The following is a 27,243-nucleotide window of genomic DNA, read 5'->3' on the forward strand; positions in this document are numbered from 1 at the left end:
GCTGCCTTCGGAGTCAGACATCAGTGAGGCAGAAGAACAGCTGGAGCCTGTTCCCAGGGTGCGCATGCGCAGAGCGGCCAGACGAAGGAAACAGCTAAAGAACAAGGGTTGACTTGGGAGTAAGGCCACAGGTGGACGATGAATGGCCCCTCCCAGAGGAAACAAAAGAGGAGCGAAAGGGGAGTGGAGTTTGCAGGAGACCATTAGTTTGCTTCATTGGTTCGTGACTCTCCAAGACTCCTTGCAAAGTTTTGCAGATCTCGGCCTGGCAGCTCTCCAAGCCAAATAAGATCTTTGATCGTAAATCTTCCCTCGAAAGACATTGCTGGAGGTGAATGAGCAGAATTCACAGTCAATTAATAAAGGGTTTTTTTTTTTTGTCAGGACAAGGAGTCTGGGAAACCTCGGTGTGAACATCTTCCATGGAAGTTATTAAAAAGTGGGGAACTCCTCCTCCAGGCAATGCTGAGCTACATGCTCCAGCAGCCTCATCCCTGCCTCTTAACTTCCTTGCAAGGGGAGAGTGGCACCATCCCACAGTGTGACTGCCTCCAGGACAATTTGGGGAGGCCTTGTGGCCATCCAAGGTATGCCTAAGATGCTCACAGGCGTGATTCCCCCTTTTCTGCTGCTTTTGGCCCATTCGGGAAATAGAATCCCCACGTAAAGGAGAAGTAGGATCCTCTCTGCCTAGAACGTGTCTGCCAGCTTATTTTTGTGAAGCCACTTAAGAAGGGCATGACAACTAGGTTTAATTTAAAAAAAAAATATATTTAGGGCCAGCCTGAAAATCAGAAAAAAAAAAACCCTAAAAGCATTTGTACTGCAGGTTTATTTAAAATAGGTTTTAAAAAAAAGTCATACTTGTTTCCCCGTTATTTTTCACAAGCATGTCACCGTCGCCGGCTAGAAATGGGTACTCTAAATCAGCATATGGGTCCTTTCCCCCCTCTCTCCAGACCATCTGGGCCTAGAACCTTCCTGGGTCAAAGGCTTCCTGGAACCAAACCTACACAACCGTTTTGGCAATTGTGACAGGGCAGTGGGCCACCCAGCGCAAAGCAGGGAGCCGGCTTCTCGAGGAAAAGAGGGACAGGCAGCGTTTGGCACTTGCTAGATTGCCGATCCAAACACAAAACTGGCCTTGGAGGGCTTGTGGTTGTGCGTGCGTACCTGTCTCCAAGGAAGGCCAGGTTGTGTGTTCCTGGCCCTCCCCTAGAAACACAGCCTGCTGCTAAAAGTACGAAAAAAGGACCTGGGATGGCGGAGCTCCCCGCCTTTAAATCGGGACTAAGCAGGCCATGTTTCACCCATCAATCGTTGCGAGCGGGTTGCCTTAGCTGGCTGCCCGCCTCTTTTACTCCGTGGCTCGGGAGTCTTCCCCATACCCCACCCCCCCAAACCCAAAGCTTTTGGGGAAGAGAGGAGGAGGAGGAGGAGGAGGCACAAGGGTTGCCCAGTGGGATGCTTCTAGTAAACCTGGTCCTTTGAGAGGCTGTAGGGGGAGCGGAGATGTGTGGGGGAAAGCGAGGACAACCGTTAGTGGCAATGCTCCGTGATGTCAACGACGACGGCCTTTTTCCAGCTGAAGAAGAAGTAGCCTGCGCCAGCGCCGGCAGCCACGGCGATGCAGAGATAAGCGTTGTAAGTCATGAAGATGAGCATCAGGAAGTAGCTGACTACTACTTGGATGATGTGAAGAATGGTCTGGAAGAGGTGAGGGACGCTCAGCATCTGTTGGCTAAGCGGACGGGAGAAGGGGAATGAAGGAAGTGACGAGCTTTTTGTTTCATGTCCTGCCTTTCCCCGTTTTCAGAAATAACTCGAGGTGGCGGACGTACCTCAGGCCCCTCCCCTCCTACTTTCTCCACTGCAACAACCCTGTGAGGTGGGCTGGGCCGAGAACGAAAGACCGGCCTAAAGTCACTCAGCTAGTTTTCATGGCTGTAGTAGGACTAGAGTTCACTGTCTCCTGGGGATTGGATTGGCCAAAAGTCACCCAGCTGGCTTTCATCCCTAAGGTGGGAAACTAGAACTCACTGTCTCCTGGCGATTGGTCCAAAAGTTACTTGGCTGGCTTTCGAGCCTGAGACAGGATTAGAACTCACTGTCTCCTAGGGAGTAGTCCAATGTCACCCAGCTGGCTTTCATCCCTAAGGCAGGACTAGAACTCACTGTCTCCTGGCGATTGGCCCAAAGTCACCTAGCTGGCATTCGTGCCTAAAGCAGGACTAGAACTCACCATCTCCATCGCCCAATGCCAGCCAGTTGGCTTTCCTCCCTTAAGGCGGGAAACTAGAATTCACCATCTCCCGGTGCTCTGTCCAAAAGTTACCTAGCTGGCTTTCCTCCCTTAAGGCGGGAAACTAGAACTCACCATCTCCTGGTGTTTGGTCCAAAAGTTACCTAGCTGGCTTTCCTCCCTTAAGGCGGGAAATTAGAACTTACCGTCTCCTGGTTTCTAGGCTGGCTGCCAGTGGGATGCAAAAATCACCCTACCTCAACTTTCGCTCAGGCAGCAATTCTCTGACCAAGGACACTGTCCGAAGATTATAAATGGACCAAGAGGAAACGTTTGGCAAACGCCCGGTTTTAACGACGGAGACCCAGAATGGTTTCCCTGTGGCTTCCTAGCTGTATGAGTACTGTATGTACCCAGCGCCATTTTGTTGTTTTGTAGTGTGAAGAAGCAGCGTGAGCTCACCCAACCGTTTTGTGCGTCTCCATCAAGACGGTGCCGTTGGGCCCTGGGAGAGGCATGGAGTTATAACGAATGCTGACTTGGGACTTCCGGAGGAGGCTTTCCCGCCCAATCTTCAGGCCCTCGTAGAACATGGCCAGGAAGAAAATAGCCACAAACGCCCCCACCATTTCTGAAGGAAAAGAGACCACCTTTATTAAATATAAGCCGATAACCTGGCATTGCCCGTGGGATTTTATTTATAGGGGAGGGAAAATGTCCGGAACTAACATGATTTCTAATGTTGGATTTCCTCCCCCTTCCCCCTTACTAGAGGGAGCCCTCTTGTGGAGTACTGTGAAGCTGTTACCACGGCAACTCCACTGCGCTGCACAGCAGAAGCCATTTTACGGCAGTACAGCAGAAACCATTTGAAGGCACAACAGGCTGTATCTTAACAGCAAGCCCTCTGCACCCCCCCACACATATTGTGTGTCTTGCCCCCACAATATTTGTTTCCAGAGGGTAAATTGTCTGTGTACCATGTTTGGTTGAAATTGCTCAAGGCGTTCCAGAGTTAAGCTGTAACACAAAAACACACACACACACACACACACGTCTGTCTGTCTGACTATCTATCTATCTATCTATCTATCTATCTATCTATCTATCTATCTATCTATCTATCTATCCATCCATCTATCCAGACAGACATACTGTAGATGGATGGATGGATGATAGATAGATATAGATACTATATAGATAGATACTGTAGCTACACAGACATACTATGGATGGATGGATGGATGGATGATAGATAGATAGATAGATAGATAGATAGATAGATAGATAGATAGATAGATAGATAGATAGATATACTGGTTAATTGTTCTCTCTGTCAAGGAATTTCTCCTTAGTTTTAAGTTGCTTCTCTCCTCGATTAGTTTCCATCCATTCTTGTTTCATCCATCCCTCGTCCCCGTCCCCCCCCTCCCGGCTGCTCCCCATCACTCACCTCCAGGTGTGTTGATGACGAGCCCAGAAAACAGCAAGGGAACGTTTTGATAGCTGAAGTGGAAAGTCATATCCTGTGCAGGGAGAGAAATGGGAGCCTAGGTAAAACGCTATTATGAACAGCAGGGCCAAAATGTGCAGCTTCCTGGTCCTTGTATTATCACCATTCCTTTCAGTGACCATTTGAAGTCGCAACGACACCGAAAAACAGTGACTTTAGAAACCTGGTTTTCACCCGCTTTAAACCAGCAGTCACCAACTGGTGGTCCGCGAGAAAACTTTGGTGGTCTGCAGAAAAATCTTTGCATTTTTTATATTGCACTATTGCAGGGATCCTCAAACCACGGCCCGCCAAAGCAATTACTCCCGCTCGCTGATGGGATGGGCTCCTTCAGGCACTTAGCTTGGCTGCCTGTTTCCTTTCCTTTTTCCTTTCCTTCCCCTTTTATCTGTCTTTTCTTTTCCTTTCCTTTCCTCTTTTTCCTTTCCTTCCCCTTTCATGTCTTTTCATTTCCTTTCCTTTTTTCTTTCCTTCCCCTTTCATCTGTCTTTCCTTTCCTTTCCTTTTTTTCTTTCCTTTCCTTCCCCTTTCATCTGTTTTTCCTTTCCTCTTTTTCCTTTCCTTCTCCTTTCATGTCTTTTCTTTTCCTTTCCTCTTTTTTCTTTCCTTCTCCTTTCATCTGTCTTTCCTTTCCTCTTTTTCCTTTCCTTTCCTTCCACTTTCATCTGTCTTTTCTTTTCCTTTCTTTTTCCTTTCCTTTCCTTCCCCTTTCATCTGTTTTTCCTTTCCTCTTTTTTCCTTTCCTTCTCCTTTCATGTCTTTTCTTTTCCTTTCCTCTTTTTTTCTTTCCTTCCCCTTTCATCTGTCTTTCCTTTCCTTTCCTTTTTTTCCTTTCCTTCTCCTTTCCCTTTCATCTGTCTTTTCTTTTCCTTTCCTCTTTTTTCTTTCCTTTCCTTCCCCTTTCATCTGTTTTTCCTTTCCTCTTTTTTCTTTCCTTCCCCTTTCATCTGTTTTTCCTTTCCTTTCCTCTTTTTCCTTTCCTTCCCCTTTCATGTCTTTTCTTTTCCTTTCCTCTTTTTTCTTTCCTTCTCCTTTCATCTGTTTTTCCTTTCCTCTTTTTCCTTTCCTTCCCCTTTCATGTCTTTCCTTTTCCTTTCCTCTTTTTTCTTTCCTTCCCCTTTCATGTCTTTCCTTTCCTCTTTTTCCTTTCCTTCCCCTTTCATCTGTCTTTCCTTTCCTTTCCTTTCCTCTTTTTCCTTTCCTCTCAGCTCCCTAGACTGCACCCCGCAAGGAATTAGGGGGCCATTAAAAGAGGGTGATGATAATTGGGAGGAGGAGAAGGGAAGGCCATTTATGGAGGGGCATGTATTCCTTTGCCTTCCCTTGCTTCAGGCTAAGCCCAACAGCTCACACTTCCTTACCATCATCCCGCCGTGCATGTGTCCAGGGGCTTTGGTGGGGTGATGGTGGGCGTGAGGATCCATGGTGGGGGTTGCTGAGCCACTCATGTTGTGATCCATGTGGTCCATGTGATCCATATGGGCGTGGTGCTCAGGATGGCCCATTTTGGCTCAGGAGGAAGAGGAGAAAGCAGCGAATGCCTGCAAAATCCATTGGCTGGCGTTAGAAAACATTCTGGCGGGGCGGTTTTTCCGTATATTGCGACGATGGGGAATGAAAGAATTATGCAGATTATGAGCGGATGCTCTCTGAGCTTGGTTGTTTTCTTCCATTACCACTGATAATGTTACCTAGTTGGGTAATGAAACGTCTGCGAGAAAGCAACGTAGCTCAGAGAGCACCAAAGACCTCACAGTCCTCCTCCCCCACTCCACACACCCCACTCCCTTCTAACACTGATGATGTTACCTAGTTTGGTAATGAAATGTCTGCAAAAAAAAGCAACTGTTCTGGCCAAGGCTTCCCAAGAGCATGAAGCAAACTCCTGGTCCCCTTTTATTAATTTGCTGTGAATTCTGCTCATTCACCTCCAGCAAAGTCTTTCCAGGGAGGATTTACGGTCACAGACCTTATCTGGCTTGGAGAGCTGCCAGGCTGATCTCTGCAGAACTTGGAAAGGAGCCTCAGAGAGTCACGAACCAATGAAGGGAACTAATTGTCTCCTGCAAACTCCACTCCCCTTTCGCTCCTCTTTTATTTCCTCTGGGAGGGGCCGTTCATCCTCCACCTGTGGTCTTATATTCCCAAGTCGATCCCTGTTCTTTAGCTGTTCCCTTCGTCTGGCCACTCTGCGCATGCGCTCAATGGGAACAGGCTCCAGCTGTTCTTCTGCCTCACTGATGCCTGATTCTGAAGGCAGCTGCTAACTGTCAGACGGCCCTGACCCCCTCTCTGCCTGCGACACAGAGCCCTCATCAGAGCCTTCCCCAGACTCCAGGACTGGCCCATCTTCCTCCCCAACCTCCTCACTGCCCGAATCTGCTCCCAGCTCTGCTGGCCGCTGGCATGGGCCACAACAGCAACCAAGTGCTCAGAGAGCATCAAAGACCCCACCGCCCTCCTCCTTTTCCGTCTCCTCTGCTCCACACACACCCACTCCCTTCTGATGACGTTACCTCGCTTGGTAATGAAATGTCTGCAGGAGAACAGCCAAACTCAAAGACCCCCGAAGATCTTGCATTTCAACCCCGAGCTACAAATATTCTTCTCCAAAATACCGAGTCATTCCTGACTTAGCTTGGATCAAAATAAGTTTAAAGACCCCCGGATGCCTTTCAAAATCAATTTTCTACCGAAAAGCTGCAGAAGAAGTTGATAAAGGAAGAGTGCCGCGGGGGGCCTCAGTCAAGCTCCGTTTGAAATTGAATTAACTCAAAAGCCAAAAAACCCCGTGGAAAAACCACCGTCATCCTTGATGGCTCCCAATTTGATTCACCTCTTCAATCACATTAGGGCCAACAAGTGTGCCTGTGTAGCAGAAAGGTCTCCGGCTGCCCCCAGCAATGGATGTCTCCCCTTCTCGGAACAAACATTGCCCTCTAAACGCATTAAGATGGAGGGGGATAAGCAGGCAGGAGGAGGAAATCTAATTTATTTAATCCCATCACTGGGGATTACTGGCCTCAAATTGGAGAAAGAAGAAAATACAAGCAATTGATAAAGCTTAGATGATGGCGGCTGGGGGGGGGGTGAGCAGGTGACAAGAAGCTGGACAGAACTGGGAAATTTTTGCCACCGGCTGCTCTAAGCCAGCCTTCCCCCTCTCTTTCTTTCTTTTCTTCCTTCCTCTCGTTCCCATCTCACTGCTTCCTTCCTCTCTCCCTATCTCCGACCCATCGATCTCTATTCTCTCCTACCTTCTTTATTCTTTCTTCCCATCTCCCTCCTCCCTATCTCCATCCCATCTATCTCTATTCCTTCCTTCCTTCTTCTTTTCCTTCCTTCCTCTCATTCCCATCTCCCTCCCCCCTATCTCCATCCCATCTATCTCTATTCCTTCCTTCCTCCTTCCCATCTCCTTCCCTCCCTCCATCCCATCTATCTTTATTCTCTCCCTCCTTCTTCCTCTTTTCCTTCCTTCCTCTCATTCCCATCTCCCTCCTTCACTATCTGTCCCATCTCTCTATTCTCTTTCCTTTATTCCTTCCTTCCTCCTTCCCATTCCCCTCCCTCCTCCCTCCCTCTCTCTGTCCCATCTATCTCTATTCTCTCCTTCCTTTATTCCTTCCTTCCTTTTCCTTCCTTCCTCCTTCCCATCTCCCTCCCTCCTTATCCCCGTCCCATCTATATTCTTCCTTCTTCCTCTTTTCCTTTCTTCCTCTCATTCCCATCTCCCTCCCTATCTCCGTCCCATCTATCTCTATTCTCTCCTTCCTTCTTCCTCTTTTCCTTCCTTCCTCTCACTCTCATCTCCTTCCTTCCTTCCTCTCTCCCTATCTCTCCCATCTATCTCTATTCTCTCCTTCCTTTATTCCGTCCTTCCCACCTTATCTCCGTCCCATCTATCTCTATTCTCTCCTTCTTTTTCCTCTTTTCCTTCCTTCCTCTCATTCTCCTCTCCCTCCTTCCTTCCTCTCTCCCTATCTCTACCATTTATCTCTATTCTCTCCTTCCTTCCTTCCACCTTATCTCCATCCCATCTATCTCTATTCTCTCCTTCCTTTTTCCTCTTTTCCTTCCTTCCTCTCATTCTCCTCTCCCTCCTTCCTTCCTCTCTCCCTATCTCTCCCATCTATCTCTATTCTCTCCTTCCTTTATTCCTTCCTTCCCACCTTATCTCCGTCCCATCTATCTCTATTCTCTCCTTCTTTTTCCACTTTTCCTTCCTCTCATTCTCCTCTCCCTTCCTTCCTTCCTCTCTCCCTATCTCTACCATTTATCTCTATTCTCTCCTTCCTTTTTCCTCTTTTCCTTCCTTCCTCTCATTCTCCTCTCCCTCCTTCCTTCCTATCTCTCCCATCTATCTCTATTCTCTCCTTCCTTTATTCCTTCCTTCCCACCTTATCTCCGTCCCATCTATCTCTATTCTCTCCTTCTTTTTCCACTTTTCCTTCCTTCCTCTCATTCTCCTCTCCCTTCCTTCCTTCCTCTCTCCCTATCTCTACCATTTATCTCTATTCTCTCCTTCCTTCCTTCTTCCACCTTATCTCCATCCCATCTATCTCTATTCTCTCCTTCCTTTTTCCTCTTTTCCTTCCTTCCTCTCATTCTCCTCTCCCTCCTTCCTTCCTCTCTCCCTATCTCTCCCATCTATCTCTATTCTCTCCTTCCTTTATTCCTTCCTTCCCACCTTATCTCCGTCCCATCTATCTCTATTCTCTCCTTTTTCCACTTTTCCTTCCTTCTTCTCATTCTCCTCTCCCTTCCTTCCTTCCTCTCTCCCTATCTCTACCATTTATCTCTATTCTCTCCTTCCTTCCTCCTTCCACCTTATCTCCATCCCATCTATCTCTATTCTCTCCTTCCTTTTTCCTCTTTTCCTTCCTTCCTCTCATTCTCCTCTCCCTCCTTCCTTCCTCTCTCCCTATCTCTCCCATCTATCTCTATTCTCTCCTTCCTTTATTCCTTCCTTCCCACCTTATCTCCGTCCCATCTATCTCTATTCTCTCCTTCTTTTCCTCTTTTCCTTCCTTCCTCTCATTCTCCTCTCCCTTCCTTCCTTCCTCTCTCCCTATCTCTACCATTTATCTCTATTCTCTCCTTCCTTCCTTCCTCCTTCCATCTTATCTCCGTCCCATCTATCTCTATTCTCTCCTTCTTTTTCCTCTTTTCCTTCCTTCCTCTCATTCTCCTCTCCCTCCTTCCTTCCTCTCTCCCTATCTCTACCATTTATCTCTATTCTCTCCTTCCTTCCTTCCTCCTTCCACCTTATCTCCATCCCATCTATCTCTATTCTCTCCTTCCTTTTTCCTCTTTTCCTTCCTTCCTCTCATTCTCCTCTCCCTCCTTCCTTCCTCTCTCCCTATCTCTCCCATCTATCTCTATTCTCTCCTTCCTTTATTCCTTCCTTCCCACCTTATCTCCGTCCCATCTATCTCTATTCTCTCCTTTTTCCTCTTTTCCTTCCTTCCTCTCATTCTCCTCTCCCTTCCTTCCTTCCTCTCTCCCTATCTCTACCATTTATCTCTATTCTCTCCTTCCTTCCTTCCTCCTTCCACCTTATCTCCGTCCCATCTATCTCTATTCTCTCCTTCTTTTTCCTCTTTTCCTTCCTTCCTCTCATTCTCCTCTCCCTCCTTCCTTCCTCTCTCCCTATCTCTACCATTTATCTCTATTCTCTCCTTCCTTCCTTCCACCTTATCTCCATCCCATCTATCTCTATTCTCTCCTTCCTTTTTCCTCTTTTCCTTCCTTCCTCTCATTCTCCTCTCCCTCCTTCCTTCCTCTCTCCCTATCTCTCCCATCTATCTCTATTCTCTCCTTCCTTTATTCCTTCCTTCCCACCTTATCTCCGTCCCATCTATCTCTATTCTCTCCTTCTTTTTCCTCTTTTCCTTCCTTCCTCTCATTCTCCTCTCCCTTCCTTCCTCTCTCCCTATCTCTACCATCTATCTCTATTCTCTCCTTCCTTTATTCCTTCCTTCCCACCTTATCTCCGTCCCATCTATCTCTATTCTCTCCTTCTTTTTCCTCTTTTCCTTCCTTCCTCTCATTCTCCTCTCCCTTCCTTCCTTCCTCTCTCCCTATCTCTACCATTTATCTCTATTCTCTCCTTCCTTCCTTCCTCCTTCCATCTTATCTCCGTCCCATCTATCTCTATTCTCTCCTTCTTTTTCCTCTTTTCCTTCCTTCCTCTCATTCTCCTCTCCCTCCTTCCTTCCTCTCTCCCTATCTCTACCATTTATCTCTATTCTCTCCTTCCTTCCTTCCTCCTTCCACCTTATCTCCATCCCATCTATCTCTATTCTCTCCTTCCTTTTTCCTCTTTTCCTTCCTTCCTCTCATTCTCCTCTCCCTCCTTCCTTCCTCTCTCCCTATCTCTCCCATCTATCTCTATTCTCTCCTTCCTTTATTCCTTCCTTCCCACCTTATCTCCGTCCCATCTATCTCTATTCTCTCCTTCTTTTTCCTCTTTTCCTTCCTTCCTCTCATTCTCCTCTCCCTTCCTTCCTTCCTCTCTCCCTATCTCTACCATCTATCTCTATTCTCTCCTTCCTTTATTCCTTCCTTCCCACCTTATCTCCGTCCCATCTATCTCTATTCTCTCCTTCTTTTTCCTCTTTTCCTTCCTTCCTCTCATTCTCCTCTCCCTTCCTTCCTCTCTCCCTATCTCTACCATCTATCTCTATTCTCTCCTTCCTTTATTCCTTCCTTCCCACCTTATCTCCGTCCCATCTATCTCTATTCTCTCCTTCTTTTTCCTCTTTTCCTTCCTTCCTCTCATTCTCCTCTCCCTTCCTTCCTTCCTCTCTCCCTATCTCTACCATTTATCTCTATTCTCTCCTTCCTTCCTTCCTCCTTCCATCTTATCTCCGTCCCATCTATCTCTATTCTCTCCTTCTTTTTCCTCTTTTCCTTCCTTCCTCTCATTCTCCTCTTTTCCTTCCTTCCTCTCTCCCTATCTCTACCATTTATCTCTATTCTCTCCTTCCTTCCTTCCTCCTTCCACCTTATCTCCATCCCATCTATCTCTATTCTCTCCTTCCTTTTTCCTCTTTTCCTTCCTTCCTCTCATTCTCCTCTCCCTCCTTCCTTCCTCTCTCCCTATCTCTCCCATCTATCTCTATTCTCTCCTTCCTTTATTCCTTCCTTCCCACCTTATCTCCGTCCCATCTATCTCTATTCTCTCCTTCTTTTTCCTCTTTTCCTTCCTTCCTCTCATTCTCCTCTCCCTTCCTTCCTTCCTCTCTCCCTATCTCTACCATCTATCTCTATTCTCTCCTTCCTTTATTCCTTCCTTCCCACCTTATCTCCGTCCCATCTATCTCTATTCTCTCCTTTTTCCTCTTTTCCTTCCTTCCTCTCATTCTCCTCTCCCTTCCTTCCTTCCTCTCTCCCTATCTCTACCATTTATCTCTATTCTCTCCTTCCTTCCTTCCTCCTTCCACCTTATCTCCGTCCCATCTATCTCTATTCTCTCCTTCTTTTTCCTCTTTTCCTTCCTTCCTCTCATTCTCCTCTCCCTCCTTCCTTCCTCTCTCCCTATCTCTACCATTTATCTCTATTCTCTCCTTCCTTCCTTCCACCTTATCTCCATCCCATCTATCTCTATTCTCTCCTTCCTTTTTCCTCTTTTCCTTCCTTCCTCTCATTCTCCTCTCCCTCCTTCCTTCCTCTCTCCCTATCTCTCCCATCTATCTCTATTCTCTCCTTCCTTTATTCCTTCCTTCCCACCTTATCTCCGTCCCATCTATCTCTATTCTCTCCTTCTTTTTCCTCTTTTCCTTCCTTCCTCTCATTCTCCTCTCCCTTCCTTCCTCTCTCCCTATCTCTACCATCTATCTCTATTCTCTCCTTCCTTTATTCCTTCCTTCCCACCTTATCTCCGTCCCATCTATCTCTATTCTCTCCTTCCTTTTTCCTCTTTTCCTTCTTTCCTCTCATTCCCATCTCCCTCCTTCCTTCCTTCCTCCCTATCTCTACCATCTATCTCTATTCTCTCCTTCCTTCCTTCCTTCCTTCCTTCCTTCCTTTCTTTCATCACTAATGGCTAAGGTGGCGTCTGCCAGCAGATCCTTCATTTATAGCTTCTTGGACTTTGATGTTTGGAAGCCTGGAAAGGATTCAAAAGACACGGTGACCTGATGTTATCATCGATGACACAAAGAGTTTATTTTACAACTCCGTAATAGACCCAGACAGGTAGACAGCCCTGGCACAACCAGGCTCCATAAAAGTTACAAAGATTCAGGAGGAAATGTGAACAGAAACAACGAAAGGAAAAAGCCACAGCTATGACCCCACAGTTCTCTTCCTCCTCCATCTCCTCTTCTCCTTCCTCCACCCACCCCCCCGCAAGCCCCACTTCTTTCTAGACTGATGGCATTACCTAGTTGGATAATGAAACGTCTCCAAGAAAACAAGTAAGCTCAGAGAGCACAAGGAGCCTACATTCCTCCTCTCTCCAAACTCCTTTCCCTTCTAGCACTGATGATGTTACCTAGTTGGGTCATAAAACGTTGGATAATGAAATGTCTCCACGAAAACCACCAAGCTCAGAGAGCACCAAGCACCCCACAGTCCTTCCCCTTGTTCTCCTCCTCCTCTTCTCTTCCTCCTCCTCCTCCACTCCACAAACCCCAGTCTCAGAGTGGGAAACAGAGGAGAGAAGAAAGATAGGAAGAGAGGGATAGGAGAGAGGGTAAGGGGGGAAGATGAGGAGGAGAAGGAGGAGTGGAATGAAAAGAGAGGAGAGGGAGAAAGGAAGGGGAAGTAGAGTAGAAAAGGATGATGGAGGGAAGAAAGGAGGTAGGAGAGAGGTAGAAGAAAGAGGTGTATGGAGAGCAGAAGAGCCAATAATGGGTTTTTATCTTTCTGGGCGTTGATGGCAAGAGGAACTGATGTAATCACTACTTAATACAATAGGATATTGGCTATGTAATAGTATACATGTGATTATGTTATGAAAATGGAAAATAAAAAAAGTATTTAAAAAAAACCCGTCTCATGTAGCCCTGATGATGTTACCTAGTTGGCTTGTGAAACGTCTCCAAGAAAACCACCCAGCTCAGAGGACCCCCTCATTTCAACCCCAAACTACAAATATTCTCCTTCATTGATAAAAAATTTCTTCCTAGCATGCAATGCAGGAATCCTGTCCTTTCAATCACGTAGCATTCTTCCCTTCCAGATTTCTCGCTCTAACCACAAGCACCTGTATCTCTGCCATTTGTCAGATTTTATTCATTCCTTCATGCGATGAAACCGATTTTTCCAGTTCTTAGCAATTACCTTTTGGCACCTGATAAGTTAAGTGTCGTTAATTAATGTTTTCAGGGCTGAGAAGGAAAATATTCTAACATTACTTTGGATTAAAAAACTAAATCCTAAGCAGATCTTCTAGAAGATAAATCTTGCCCTCTGGGCATTTCGATTCCTTAGCCCTGACAGTCATATCTGCAGCCTATCTCTTCAACCTGCCTTTGCTAAGAATCGTGTTGCTTTCAGGATGAAATGCCCTCAAAAGCGTAGAGATGATTAGGGGACTGGAGACTAAAACATAGGAAGAACGGTTGCAGGAACTGGGTATGTCTAGTTTAATGAAAAGAAGGACTAGGGGAGACATGATAGCAGTCTTCCAATATCTCTGCCACAAAGAAGAGGGAGTCAAGCTATTCTCCAAGGTACCAGAGGGTAGACCAAGAAGCAATGGGTGGAAACTAATCCAGGAGAGAAGCAACTTAGAACGGAGGAGAAATTTCCTGACAGTGAGAACAATTAATCAGTTGATCGATTATATACAAAATAAATATGGGACTAAGAAATTCCAGATAGCTTATGATTAAGATCAGGAATGATATAAATTGTTTAAAGTTAGCCTAGCAAGGAGGAGCTAAGTCCAATGTAAAGATGTTATCAATTTTCTATTCTTTTTTCAAATATATTTTAGACTGTTTTTGTTAAAGATTTATACCGTGTATGGGTTCTGGGAAGTCGGGGGAGGGAAGGCTGGGGAGGGGTGTTGTGGGGGAGGATTGGAGGGAGGTTTGATGAGGAGTGTTAGATTTTAATGTAATATGATTGCACATGTATACTGTCTTCTCTTATTTTTTCTTTAAAACTAGGATATGTTAAGTATATTGTTATGGAAGTATAAATACCATCAACATAGATTGGAGTTTGCTCAGAAGCGGAAATACACCAATGAGAGGAAGAGTAGGAAACAGAGGAGAGAAGAAAGAGAGGAAGAGAGGAATAGGAGAGGATAAGGGGGAAGATGAGGAGGATAAGGAGGAGTGGAATGTAGAGAGAGGAGAAGGAGAAAGGAAGGGGAAGTAGAGTAGGAAAGGATGATGAAGGGAAGATAGGAAGGAGGAGAGAGGTAGAAGAAAGAGGTGTATGGAGAGCAGAAGAGCTAATAATGGGTTTTTATATTTTGGGGTGTTGATGACAAGAGGAACTGATGTAATTACTACTTAATATAATAGGATATTGGCTATGTAATAGTATACATGTGATTATATGTTATGAAAATGGAAAATAAAAAAAGTATATTTTAAGAGAACAATTAATCAGTTGCCTCCAGAAGTTGTGAATGTCCCGACACTGGAAGTCTTTGAGAAGATGTTGGATAGCCATCTGTCTGAAACGGTATAGGGTTTCCTGCCTAGGCAGGGGGTTGGACTAGAAGACCTCCAAGGTCCCTTCCAATTCTGCTATTGTATTATTGTATATATTCATAGACACACACACACGTGCATGCATTATTTTATTCAGGATATGTACTTTGCGTGTTTTCCTGTGCAGCCAAACTGTCTAGAAACTTCAAGGGAGCTTCAAGCAGCGTGTTTTATAACCATGGCACACCAACAAAGCAAAAATCTGAGTGGGTGTGCAAAAAGTTTTGGGCCAGTTGAACGAGCTCCCTGGATCGCGGCCAATTTACTGATTTTTTTTTAAAAAAGGGACAGAAACAGAACACCACCTGCGCGTAATTTCCCACGCCGAAGCCGGTCTTAGGGGGAAAAAAAAACCAAAACTTGTTGGTCCAAATCAGGCACGTAAAGGAGATTACAACTTGAGAAAGCCTTTTTTTGTTCCTGGCTGAAACTGCTCCTGTTCAGATGAATTTATCCTCCTCCTCCTCACCTTCAAATGCCCGATACAATAGGAGGGTTTCGTGTTTCGAGGGGAATTTTAAACAAGGAACGAAATAGCAGCCGAACTGAATTATGAACTCGGATGCCTGCGAGGAGGAGGAGGAAATAAGAAGAGGCTTGGCGGGACGGATTTGTTCGCTGCCTTAAATTAATTTACACAAATAATTTATATAATATCTATAAAGGTAAAGGTTCCCCGCGCACGTATGGTGTGTTTGTGTTTTTATTTTTAAAATTCTAACGTACACTGAAGATGGCGTTTTATTTCACTGTACAAGGTGCAATTAAGTCAACTAAACTAAACTGAACCATAAGTGCAAATATTCCTTACAGGTAAAGGTTCCCCTTCCACTCTGTGCTAGTCGTTCCTGACTCTAGGGGGCGGTGCTCATCTCCGTTTCAAAGCCGAAGAGCCAGTGCTGTCCGAAGACGTCTCCGTGGTCATGTGGCCGGCATGACTCAACATCCGAAGGCGCACGGAACGCTGTTCCCTTCCCACCAAAGGTGGTTCCTATTTTTCTACTTGCATTTATTTACGTGCTTTCGAACTGCTAGGTTGGCAGAAGCTGGGACGAGTCACGGGAGCTCCCTCCGTTATGCGGTGCTCAGGATTCAAACTGCCGACCTTTCTGATCGACAAGCTCAGTGTCTTAGCCACTGAGCCAACTATAAAATTATAAAACAATATTTTTATAAAAACACATTAGAAATATTTCTATAAAAAAACCCACTGGACAAACAGTTTAAAAACAGCTTCTACCCAGGGGCTGTCAGACTCCTAAACAGAATCACAATCCCTTCACATACATATGGAAACATACGACTTGTTGTTTTTTCTCCTCCCAGTTACTAGTGTAAGGATTATTTTCTATACTATTCATGTTGTCTCGTATTTTTTTGTTGTTGTTATGGATTGCACCAGTAGGGGCTAAAACCAATTTCATTGCATACGTGATGCACAATGACAAATAATAGTAAATAATTATAATAAAATCAGGATGCAAAGAAGCAAAATTGTCTATTGCAACGTCCTACCTATCAATGACAATTTCATTTTCAACCTCAATAAAACACGGGCAAACAATCGATACAAACTCAAGGTGTAAACCGCTCCAAACTCGATTGCAGAAAATACGACTTCAGCCACAGAGTGGTCAACGCCTGGAATGCTCTACCTGACTCCGTTGTTACATCCTCAAACCCCCCATAGCTTCTACCTTAAACTGTCCACCGTGGACCTCACCCCATTCCTAAGAGGTCCATGAAGGGGGCGTGCATAAGCGCACCAGCGTGCCTTTCGTCCCTGTCCGACTGTCCCCATTTATCTGTACTCATTTCTTCTTCTTTCTTTCTTTTAATAAAGATTTTTATTAACAAACATGTAAAATACACACACACAAAAGTTAGACGTACACCACATTTATACAATACAGTACGAACAGGAACTTCTGGTTTTTTATAATAGCAATCATCAATCGATACCGCTCACCTTATATTATTCCCCCTTCTATTGTATTTCATTTGGATTTCACCATTCTTAACCCTCTTATTTTACTCATAACTGTTTATTTTTTTGAGTTTTGCTGTATTCTCTCATTGATTTTTGTTTCTTTCCTCCATCCACCTATACCATTTATTATACCATATCTGGTAGAATTCTGATTCTTCCTTTCCCTGGATTTCTTTAGTTAGTTTGTCCATTTCGGCCACAGTCCATAACCTTTCTTATTATTTCATCTTCGCTTGGGATAAATTTGTTTTCCCATTTCTGGGCAAAGGCAATCCTTGCCGCCGTAATTATATGTAGTATTAAATACTGGATTTCTTTTTTGTATTTCGCCGACATAATTCCTAATAAAAAAACTTCAGTTTTCCATTCTATTTTAACCCCTGTTATTGCCTGTTATTGTGTGCATAAGCGCACCAGAGTGCTTTCCATCGCTGTCCTACTGTCCCTTTCTATTTGTATTCATTTCTTATGTATATGCTTCTACCTGCTTCTACTTCTATGTTTATGTTATAGTCATACTTGTTTTCTCATACATGCTTGGCAAACCAAACCAAATAAATAAAAAACAAATGCAGTGGTACCATTAAATCTCCAGCAGCACCTTTGCGTATTTCTCTAATAGTTTCTGCGTGGGGAAGATTATATTTATTTCCTGGTGCTTATTTGTGGCCATCTGTACACTCTAAAAGTGGAAACCCAAGGCTTTTCATTAACATGGTCATGTGAGTTGCAACCAAGCCTCCAGACCTCATGAGATCGAAATGCTGTTCCAATTTATTCAATTTCCTACCGGCTCCTGCCAAGCCAAACAGCTTCCGAGTTTTCAAAACACATTCTAACGCAAGGAAGAGTATTTACAACAGAAGCGGCAGGGGGGGGGAAGAAACCCCTCAAAATGTTGTACACTTCGCCCTCAACATGCAATTTCATTTCACACAGTGTCCTCAACATATAATGTCCGTTTAGCAACTGTTTGAAGCTTCAACGGCACCATAAAAAAAGTGACTTTTATACAAAGAAGAATTCGAGTACTATTCAAGTAGGGAATTTATGGTACAAATGGCTAGAGGAAAGATGCAAAGAATAAGGAAGCAAGAAAGGAAGGAAAAAAGATTTTTAAAAAATCAGAAAATAATCACAAAAACCCCAGAATTAAGAGGGGGAAAATGTAAGATAGATTGTATACAAAATAGTACGGAATAAGAAACATAAGAGAAATATATATACATAGAAGGACATAAGATATATTGTATAGAAATAAGTACATGGAAAGAGCAACCTGAATAAAAGAAATATAAGTATAAATAATAATAGGAGTAGATGAAAAATGTATAAAAATGTGTGTGTGTATATGTATGTATGTATGTTTTTTTTTATATTTGTGCTGATAAATAAATAAAGGGAGACTAGTATAGATCTATTTCAAGCTATTTAGCTCTTATCAGCTAGCCATATCCTTACTGGGATTTGAACCTGGGCTATATTACATACTAGGCAGACTTCTTAGCCATTAGGCCACAGGCTCTTATCCGTTATCAGCGAAGGCAGGGTGAAAGGTATCTATTAGATTTTTATATGTATGTATGGTGTCCCTTTATCAGCACAATTGCAATACATACACACACACACACACACACACAGGTGTATATATAAAGGTATATATGTACGGATAAAAGGAGTATAATGGATATTTAATGACGTAGAAATGTTGCAAAGATGATATTTATGTTTTAGAAGCTGTTTAAAACAGTTGGAATGGAATGGAAAAAAACTGTTCAAAATGGAAAAAAACTGTTCAATAAAAATTTAATGTTTTTTTTAAAAAGTGACTTATGACCAATCCTCGCGCTTATGACCCTCCCAGCATCACGTAAGCAAAACTCAAGGACTTGCCGCGTCTCCCAATTGCTATTTGTGATGCTGTCCATGGGCGAGCCCAGATTCATTTAACAACGGCAGGGTTCACTTAGCAGGTGAAGTGATTCGTTTCACGACTGTGGCCTAAACAGAGTGTAAAAATCAGGCGGGACTCGCTTAATGCCTTGCTTAGCAGTGAACATTTCTGATCCCAGTTTATAGTCGTAGGTGAAGATTACTCGCTACTGGAAGAGGCTGCACCAGCCTGTAACTTAACTTTCCAAAAAGAAAATAGCTTTGATCTCTTTGTTCCTTTGAAGTTTAGCTTGCTTCTACCCGGATTCCCTTACGGAATCTCTGCTTGGGTTTCATTTGTGTTATTTCGTCCCTTTTCCCTGCAAGACGTGAAGCCGCTCCCTAAAAATGGAATATATACGTGACTTTTTATGCCTATCCTTGCATTTGGGGAGGGACTATCTAACCTCCTGCATCCAGAAGTTATCAGCAAGAGATAAGAGTTGGGTGATGTCAAGAGAAGAGCAAAGGCAAGAGAGAAATCTTGATAAAGATGATAACGAAAGTTAATTACGACAATTATAGCCCTTAGTGATTTTGAGGAGAGCACACGCCCCTCTCTATCACACGGGGTCCACCATCCAGTCATTTTTGTGACCTTCTGACAAGGAAGGTCAAGGCTTCACTTAACAACCATCTCACCAACAGCTGCAGCCATTCACTTAACAACTGTGGCGAGGAGAGTGCGTGAAACGGGGGCAAAACTCATTGAGCAACTGCCTCGCTTAGCAACATAAATTGCTAAATCAACTGTGGCCATGGTCATGTTGAAGCCTACCTGTATCTTTTGTAAGTTCTAAGTGGCACATATAGATATAGATAGATAGATAGATAGGTAGGTAGGTAGGTAGGTAGGTAGGTAGGTAGGTAGGTAGGTAGATGGATAGATGGATGTTGATGGACAGAGACAGAAAGAGATAGATATAGACAGATTGATGGAGATAGATATAGAGATAAATATATAGAGAGTTAGAGATAGATGATAGATAGATATAAATAGAAATAGAGAGAGACAGATACAGATGGAGATAGATATAAATAGATATATAGATATATAGAGGTAATAGATGATTGATAGAGATAAATGGAGATAGAGATAGAGAGAGAGAGAGACAGAGAGAGAGAGACAGAGATACAGATGGAGATATAGAGATAAATAGATAGATAGATAATTGATTGATAGATGGAGAAAGATATATAGATAGATAATTGATTGATAGATGGAGATATAAAGATAGATAGATAGATAGATAGATAGACAGAGAGAGACAGAGAGAAAGAGAGAGACAGATACAGATGGAGATACAGAGATAGATAGATAATTGATTGATAGATGGAGATAGATATAAAGATAGAGAGAGAGAGATAGAGAGAGAGAGAGAGAGACATAGATACAGATGGAGATATAGAGATATAATAGATGATTGATATAGATGGAGATATAGATAAATAGATAGATAATTGATAGATGGAGATAGATATAAAGAGAGAGAGACAGAGATACAGATGGAGATATAGAGATAAATAGAGAGAGAGAGAGAGAGAGAGAGAGAGAGACAGAGATACAGATGGAGATATAGAGATAGATAGCTAGATAGATAATTGATTGATAGATGGAGATAGATAGAAAGATAGATAGATAGAAAGAGAGAGAGAGAGAGAGAGAGAGAGAGATACAGATGGAGATATAGAGATAGATATATAATAGATGATTGATTGATATAGATGGAGATATAGAGATAAATAGATAGAGAGAGATAGAGAGAGACAGAGAGAGAGAGACAGAGACAGAGATACAGATGGAGATATAGAGATAGATAGCTACATAGATAATTGATTGATAGATGGAGATAGATATAAAGATAGATAGATAGAAAGAGAGACAGAGAGAGAGAGACAGAGATACAGATGGAGATATAGAGATAAATAGATATATAATAGATGATTGATTGATATAGATGGAGATATAGAGATAAATAGAGATAGATAGATAGATAGATAGATAGATAGATAGATAGATAGATAGATAGATGATAGATAGATAGATAGATACTTAGAAGGATAGAGAGAGATATAGATGGAAATAGATATAGAGATAAATAGATATATAATGGATTGATAGATAGATAATAAATAGATGATTGATTGATTGAGAGAGAGAGAGACAGAGATAGAGATAAATAGATACTGTATATAGACAAACAGTCAGACAAATAAGGAGCCCCTCCCTTGTAGAAGGAAGGAAAGACAAAGATTCTTGAGGTCAACAGTTCCCTCGGATGCCACGCTGGCTGGAAAGGAGGGCGCTGACACCCCAAAACACCTGGAGGGCAGCTCCAGGGTCAGCCCGTTGACTCACACACTTCCTCCTTGCTGGTTCTAACCCGCCCTCCCCCCCCCACAAACAGGGGTGAATAACCCTCTCCTGCCCTTTGCTGCAATGTTTTTGCTAGATCAATCCCGCTTCGAGACTATCCTGCTTCCAAATCTGGCAGCCTCCGTTGTGTACACCCAGAAGTAATCATTAATGGGAAAAAACCGTGGCGGTTTCACCTTCATTGATGCCATTGCAGTCGGGCTACTTGGAAACGCGCCGAAGAGGGCCTTTCCAGAGCCCTGGCCATTAACAAAATGAGGACACCTCTTAAGCCAAAATGTCTGGATTCTATCCTGTCCCCCCCCCCCCCTCAAATCCTGCTAGGGGAAATTCTTTTTATCTGCCCCAGGATAAAAGCAGGCTGATTCTTTACAGATTCTTTTCTGAAATAACCCCGGCATTATTCTAACTTGTTCGGTAAAGCCGCTCTGATCCATCTGTCGCACGAGAACCTTGGTTTGTCAGGCAGAAAGGGACCCCCCCCCCAGTTGAGGTTGTCTGAAATTGGTTCGGGAGTTATCTGGGGACTGGACGCCCCATCTCTCAGAGTGCCAACTTTGTAATTGGCGAGATGTCTCTGCCAGCCCTCTATGGCCTCCGATTAGTTGTTGTTGTTAGTTGCGAAGTCGTGTCCCACCCATTGCGACCCCCTGGACAACGTTCCTCCAGGCCTTCCTGTCCTCTCCCATCCTCTGGAGTCCATTTAAGCTCACGCCGACTGCTTTGGTGACTCCATCCAGCCACCTCCTTCTCTGCCGTCCCCTTCTTCTTTTGGGTTATGGGACACATATCTATCTATCATCTATCTATCTATCTATCTATCTATCTATCTATCTATCTATCTATCTATCTATCTATCTATCTATCAATATTATTCTATCTTCTAACTCTAACCACCCATCCATCTATCCATCCATTTATCCATATCTATCCATCCGTGTTTCTCTTTTGCTCTACGATATATGTCTGTCTGTCTATCATATTGTTCTATCTCTATCCATCCACCCATCTCCATTTATCCATCTCTCTCTCTCTCTCTCTCTCTCATTCTGTGTCTATCTGTCTATCTATGATATTGTTCTTTTGCCGTCAATCCTTCCCAGCATGAGGCTCTTCTCCAGGGAGTCCTTCTTCCTTCTCATCAGGTGGCCAAAAGATGTGAGTTTCCTCTTCAGGAACTGGCCTTCTAAAGAACAGTCAGGGTTGATCTCCTCTAGGACTGACCGGTTGGATGGCCTTGCAGTCCAAGGGACTCGCAGGAATCTTCTCCAGCACCAGAGTTCAAAGGTCTCCGTTCTTCGGCGCTCAGCCTTCCTTATGGTCCAACCTTCACAGCCGTCCATTGCAACTGGGAAAACCACAGCCTTGACTAGATGCACTTTTGATTGGCAGGGTGATGCCTCTGCTTTTTAGGATGCTGGCTAGATTTGCCATATGCTCTGATTCGAGGTGGTACGAAAATATCTCCCAGACTTGCACATCTATTAAACCTCACTCTCTCTCCCAACTCCCCAATCTTCATACCATGTCACAAAACTACCCAGGAGATGATACAGCTGGGGGGGGGGGGGGGGAGCCTCTTTTAACAATACTACTTCGGAAAGCTCATCAAATGTTTAAATAGAGTTTAATGCTGTAAAGTCAGGCCTCATTTACAGAGCTAAGCTCCTTCTACCGTCAATAATACAGCCCTGGCTTTTAAGAAAACAAACATATGGATCATCAGAGAGAATCCCATTGTTTTTTTGGGAAACTCCCTTTGTTTAAAACCTAGCTTATTTCCTTGATAATTCTAGGTTTAGGCTCTTTTTCCGTTCTATTCCCTTACTTAGAATCTCCCCCCTCCCCTTTTTTTTGGCTATATAACCTTGTTCCCATTTATCCCAGAGACCTGTTTATCCAAGGTCTCTCAACCTTAACCTTCTTAAGAGGTGCGAACTTCAACTCCCAGAATTCCCCAGCCAAGAGGAGGAATTCTGGGAGCTGAAGTCCACAGAGTTCTGCTCAAGTTTAGTAGAAAAGTCTTGTCTTCAGAAACCTGACAGCACAAGAGACTGGTCCGTTTTACATTTTCATTTACCTTTTTTGATGAAGGAGGAGAAACGGCGGTGCTTCCAGCGACACAGCAGATCCCTCGCAAATAGATAATAATACTTTCTTCCTGGTTCCTGCTCGGGGCAATTCCAGTAACACGCACTCAGCGATTTTTTTCCCCAACTCCTCGACACAAAAATATTGGTGTTTGCTCACTGCCCATCAGGAAAGGAAGGGGGAGAAGGGAGAAAAAACACACAGAGAGAGATTATTTACTCAGCAGAAATGCCACTCTGAAAACTCTTGAAAGAAGAGAAGGCTGCAATGGAAAAGGAGGGGAGGGCCCTTTTTGTGGATTTCAGCTTTGGTAAAAACACAGCCTAAGATCAGATAGAGCTGGGTGTGTCGATCAGGTAAGAATGCCAAAAAAGAACAACAGAACAACTTCGCTGCCAAGGTTTTGATGCAACAGGTGAAGCCAACCAATACAGGTGAGTCCTCAGGCCCACAATGGAGCCCGAAATTTTCCACCTCCAAAGGAGAAAACCTTTAAGTGAGTTTTGGTTCGCTTTACAACCTTTCTTGCAACCGCTAAGTGAATCGTTGCAGTTGTTAAATTAGCAGGAACGGTTGCGAAATGAATCTGGCTTTCCCCAAATGGGGCAACACTCACCTAACAACAGAAATCTGGGGCTCAATTGTGGCCGTTAAGTCGAGGGCTACCTGTACAGGTGTGGCTCTGGGAAGAATCAGGTAGATTTTAGACAGTGGGGCTTAGCTTGGTACCTGCTACAGGTAAGGCAGAGAAACAGAATGCACTTTTGCTTCTCATGTAGTGGCTATAAAATGAGGGGAGGGACTGGGGTAATAAGGGGCTACATCCACCAGTGGGGAGATGCTCCCCCCCCCCCTAAAGTTTCATGCCTTGCTATGAAGATATTGTGTGAAATCAAGAATATCCAGACTTTGGAACAAGCTTCCTTGAGGTTTGTCAGTCTCTGAATACTTCCCTTAAAAAAAGCCACAACATGTGGACTCTGGAGCTTCAAGGGTGTGCGAAGATTGCACTCAAGTGTGAAAACCACGCTGCTTGTTCGACTGGCAAGAAACGTCTTGAACTGTTTTGCCCTTTCATTTAAATCCACCTGCCCTTTGAACAAAAGGCGGCTTTGGTTTCCTCTTTCTGATAAAAGGAGGAAGGGACTAGAATTGGTTTTTTAGACAGGAATTAGGAGGTTTTTATTACCCTTAAGAACAATCAAATTCACAGGGGAGAAAAAACTTCGAGAAAGGAAAGGAGAGGGGAAAGGGGAAGGGAAGGAAGAGGAGAAGGGGCAAAAGGAAAGGAAGAAAGGAAAGGAAAAGAGGAGAGATGAAAGGGGAAGGGAAGGAAGAGGAGAAGGGGAAAAAGGAAAGGAAGTAAGGAAAGGAAAAGAGGAAAGGAGAGATGAAAGGGAAGGGAAGGAAGAGGAGAAGAGGGAAAAGGCAAGGAAGAAAGGAAAGGAAAAGAGGAAAGGAGAGATGGAAGGGAAGGGAAGGAAGAGAAGAAGGGGAAAAAGGAAAGGAGAGATGAAAGGGGAAGGGAAGGAAGAGGAGAAGGGGAAAAAGGAAAGGAGAGATGAAAGGGAAGGGAAGGAAGAGGAGAAGGGGAAAAAGGAAAGGAAGAAAGGAAAGGAAAAGAGGAAAGGACAGATGAAATGGGAAGAGAAGGAAGAGGAGAAGGGGAAAAAGGAAAGGAAGGAAGGAAGGAAGGAAGAAAGAAAGAAAGAAAGAAAGAGAAACAATCACTGCTCAACGCCATGAGAACTGCTGAGCCAGTTTTGTGCCCAAAGGCCTCTTAAGCTAGCCAAGAAGCTGGCTAAATGCCTGGAAAACAGACACACACACAGAGAGACACGCAGAAGGGGTGTGAGTCTCCAGCTACAGCCCAATTTCACAAACTAAAGCCGAAGGAAGCCTACAAAAACCACAAAGGCGAAAACTCAGCAGCCAGTCGGACATTTTCACAACCATCCCAGAAGGGAGGAAAGAATCTTGCAGAGAGAGAGAGAGAGATGCGTGGAATGTTTGTTTTAACTTTGCTTGGCATCCTCTCCAGAAAACCTCCAGCAGTCCTCAAAGCAGAGAAGGGAAAAAACATTCCAGCACCACTCCTTCAAAGGGGGGTGGGGGGCGGAGGAGACATACATTTCCTGGTGCCAATATACGTGGATTGATTTCCGGAGTTTGGGAAGTTCTTGAAGCATCTAAGCCAGGAAGGTGGGCAGAAAGGGATCAACAGAAATTCCAAGAGGTTGGCAATTTGACTCTGGGCATTAAAATCTACCTACCTACCGGTTATCTATCTATCTATCTATCTATCTATCTATCTATCTATCTATCTATCTATCTATCTATCTATCTATCTATCTATCTATCATCTATCTAATTACCTACCTACCTATCCATCCATATCTATCTATCCTATTATCCATCCATCCATCCATATCTATCTATCCTATTATCTATCTATCTATCTATCTATCTATCCTATTATCTATCTATCTATCTATCTATCTAATCTCTTGCCTATCATTAGGTATCTATCTATATATCCATCTCTAGTTTCTGTATCTAATGTATTTATCCATATTTGTTTACTTATTTATCTATCTCTAACTTTATCTCTCTGTCTCCATCCTCTCTCTCTCTCTCTCTCTCTCTCTCTCTCTCTCTATCATCTATCTATCTATCTATCATCTATCTATCTATCTATCTATCTATCTATCTATCTATCTACCTACCTACCTACCTATCCATCCATATCTATCCTATTATCTATCTATCTATCTATCTATCTATCTATCTATCTATATATCTCCACATCTATCTATCCTATTATCTACCTATCTAATTTATTCTCTATCATTATGTATCTATATATCTATCAATATTTCTAGATCTAATGTATTTATCCATATATATTTATTTATTTATTTATTTATTTATCTATCTCTAACTTTATCTCTCTCTCCATCCATCCATCCATCCATCCATCCATCCATCCATCCATCCATCCATCCATCCAATCTCTTGTCTATCAATATGTATCCATTTATCTCTATTTCTATTTCACCAATTTATGCTTCCTTCAATTCCCCCCCCCTTGATCATTTTCTCTTTTTGAACTAGAAGAGACTGAGGTTACATTATACTGCATATAAACAGGGAGCAAACCCGACTCCCTTCTAGCGCTGATAACATTACCTAGCTGGGTAATCAAAGGTCTGCAAGAAAACCGCCAAGCTCAGAGAACACCAAGGACATCATCATCACCATCAGTCACTACTTCTGAATCTCTTTTTGTACACCCCTGGTTTATCACGCAACGTGAGTTACGTTGCTGTGTTGGGTGGGTGCAAAACTTGTGGCTGGTAGTTTGGCATGCAGAAGGAACTCAGCACCCACATCAGGATCGATCCAGGGTTTGAATCCACCGACCTTTGGGGTTTGTGAGTGCGTATTGCACAAGATCAAACCATTGGGTGGGTGAGTGGGATTCCAACACTGGATCTCAGTCTGATTCCCCAATTACTTCGTTCCCACCCCCCTCTGACACCCTCTCCCACTCTTTTCTTTTCTCTCCCTCTCCCCACACTTTGGACTCCAGATGCTTGGGACTTCCACGCCCATCATCCCCAGCCAGGACAGACACTGGCAAAGACTCCATAAACGAATAAATCATAAACGAATAAATCATAAACGAATAAATCATAAACGAATAAATCATAATGAATGAATTATCGAACAATTAATAAATAAACAATGAATACTAAATGAATAAACAACGAATAAATAAATAAAATGCATAAATAAAATAAAAAACACATAAAATAAATACATGGATAAGATAATAAAATACATAAAATAAATATATAAATAAAATAAAATACATAAAATAATAAAATAATAGAATGCATAAAGAAAACAATAATTTTTTAAAAAAAACCTGCGGGGCGCATCCTTCCATCCTGCTCTGTCGGGGTGGAGTGGAGGGAGTTCCATTCCACGGGAGGACTACAAAGCCCATTCTCCCCAAAGGGGCAGCGGGGACCCATGGGTTTTGTAGTCCGGGGTTTATTTATTAAAGGGGGAGGGGTTTTTGGAGTGGGGGTAGTTTCTTGTCCCTGCTCCCCGTCTGCATAAAAGCAAATCCCCGACTCCCCCGTTGGGGTCACCCATTCACTCACCCGCTCACCGGCCGCCTTGCTCTGCTTTGACCTCCCTTCAGACGTGTCTCTCTTCTTCAGCCCGCCCTGCCCCGCCTCCGCGCGCGGATTGGCCAGCCGGCGCGTCACGTTGCGCGGACGAGCGCCGGTTCCGCGTCCCGAGTGGCTAAAAGCCGCTACCCCCCCGCCCCCTTTCTTCCCCACGAACCCGCCCCCTTTTTTGTGCTCATCTCTCTTTGCAGAGCAGGAAAAGTGCGCGGTGGGGTTG

At 43.7% G+C, this 27,243-nt stretch overlaps 1 protein-coding gene across 1 annotated transcript; it reads right to left on the reverse strand.

Moving 5' to 3' along the window:
• Nucleotides 1-367: 367 nt before the first annotated feature.
• On the reverse strand, nucleotides 368-27,067 carry SLC31A1 (solute carrier family 31 member 1). Its single transcript, XM_032232588.1, has 6 exons — nucleotides 26,997-27,067; nucleotides 22,814-22,982; nucleotides 5,117-5,296; nucleotides 3,696-3,768; nucleotides 2,705-2,873; nucleotides 368-1,741 (listed from the first exon to the last, which is right to left on the reverse strand). The coding sequence occupies exons 3-6, from the start codon at nucleotides 5,258-5,260 to the stop codon at nucleotides 1,540-1,542; spliced, it is 588 nt and encodes a 195-aa protein (XP_032088479.1). The 5' UTR covers nucleotides 5,261-5,296; nucleotides 22,814-22,982; nucleotides 26,997-27,067; the 3' UTR covers nucleotides 368-1,539.
• Nucleotides 27,068-27,243: the final 176 nt, after the last annotated feature.

This window comes from Thamnophis elegans, chromosome 16, assembly GCF_009769535.1.
Source record: "Thamnophis elegans isolate rThaEle1 chromosome 16, rThaEle1.pri, whole genome shotgun sequence".
In the NCBI taxonomy this organism is placed as follows: domain Eukaryota; kingdom Metazoa; phylum Chordata; class Lepidosauria; order Squamata; family Colubridae; genus Thamnophis; species Thamnophis elegans.

Excerpts from the sequence above, each read along its gene's own strand:
- SLC31A1 (XM_032232588.1), bottom strand. The coding sequence starts at position 5,260 with ATGGGCCATCCTGAGCACCACGCCCATATGGATCACATGGACCACATG. Across the intron at positions 3,769-5,116 it reads ACATGCACGGCGGGATGATG|GATATGACTTTCCACTTCAG; the intron begins GTAAGGAAGTGT and ends CTCCCTGCACAG. Across the intron at positions 2,874-3,695 it reads CGTCATCAACACACCTGGAG|AAATGGTGGGGGCGTTTGTG; the intron begins GTGAGTGATGGG and ends CTTTTCCTTCAG.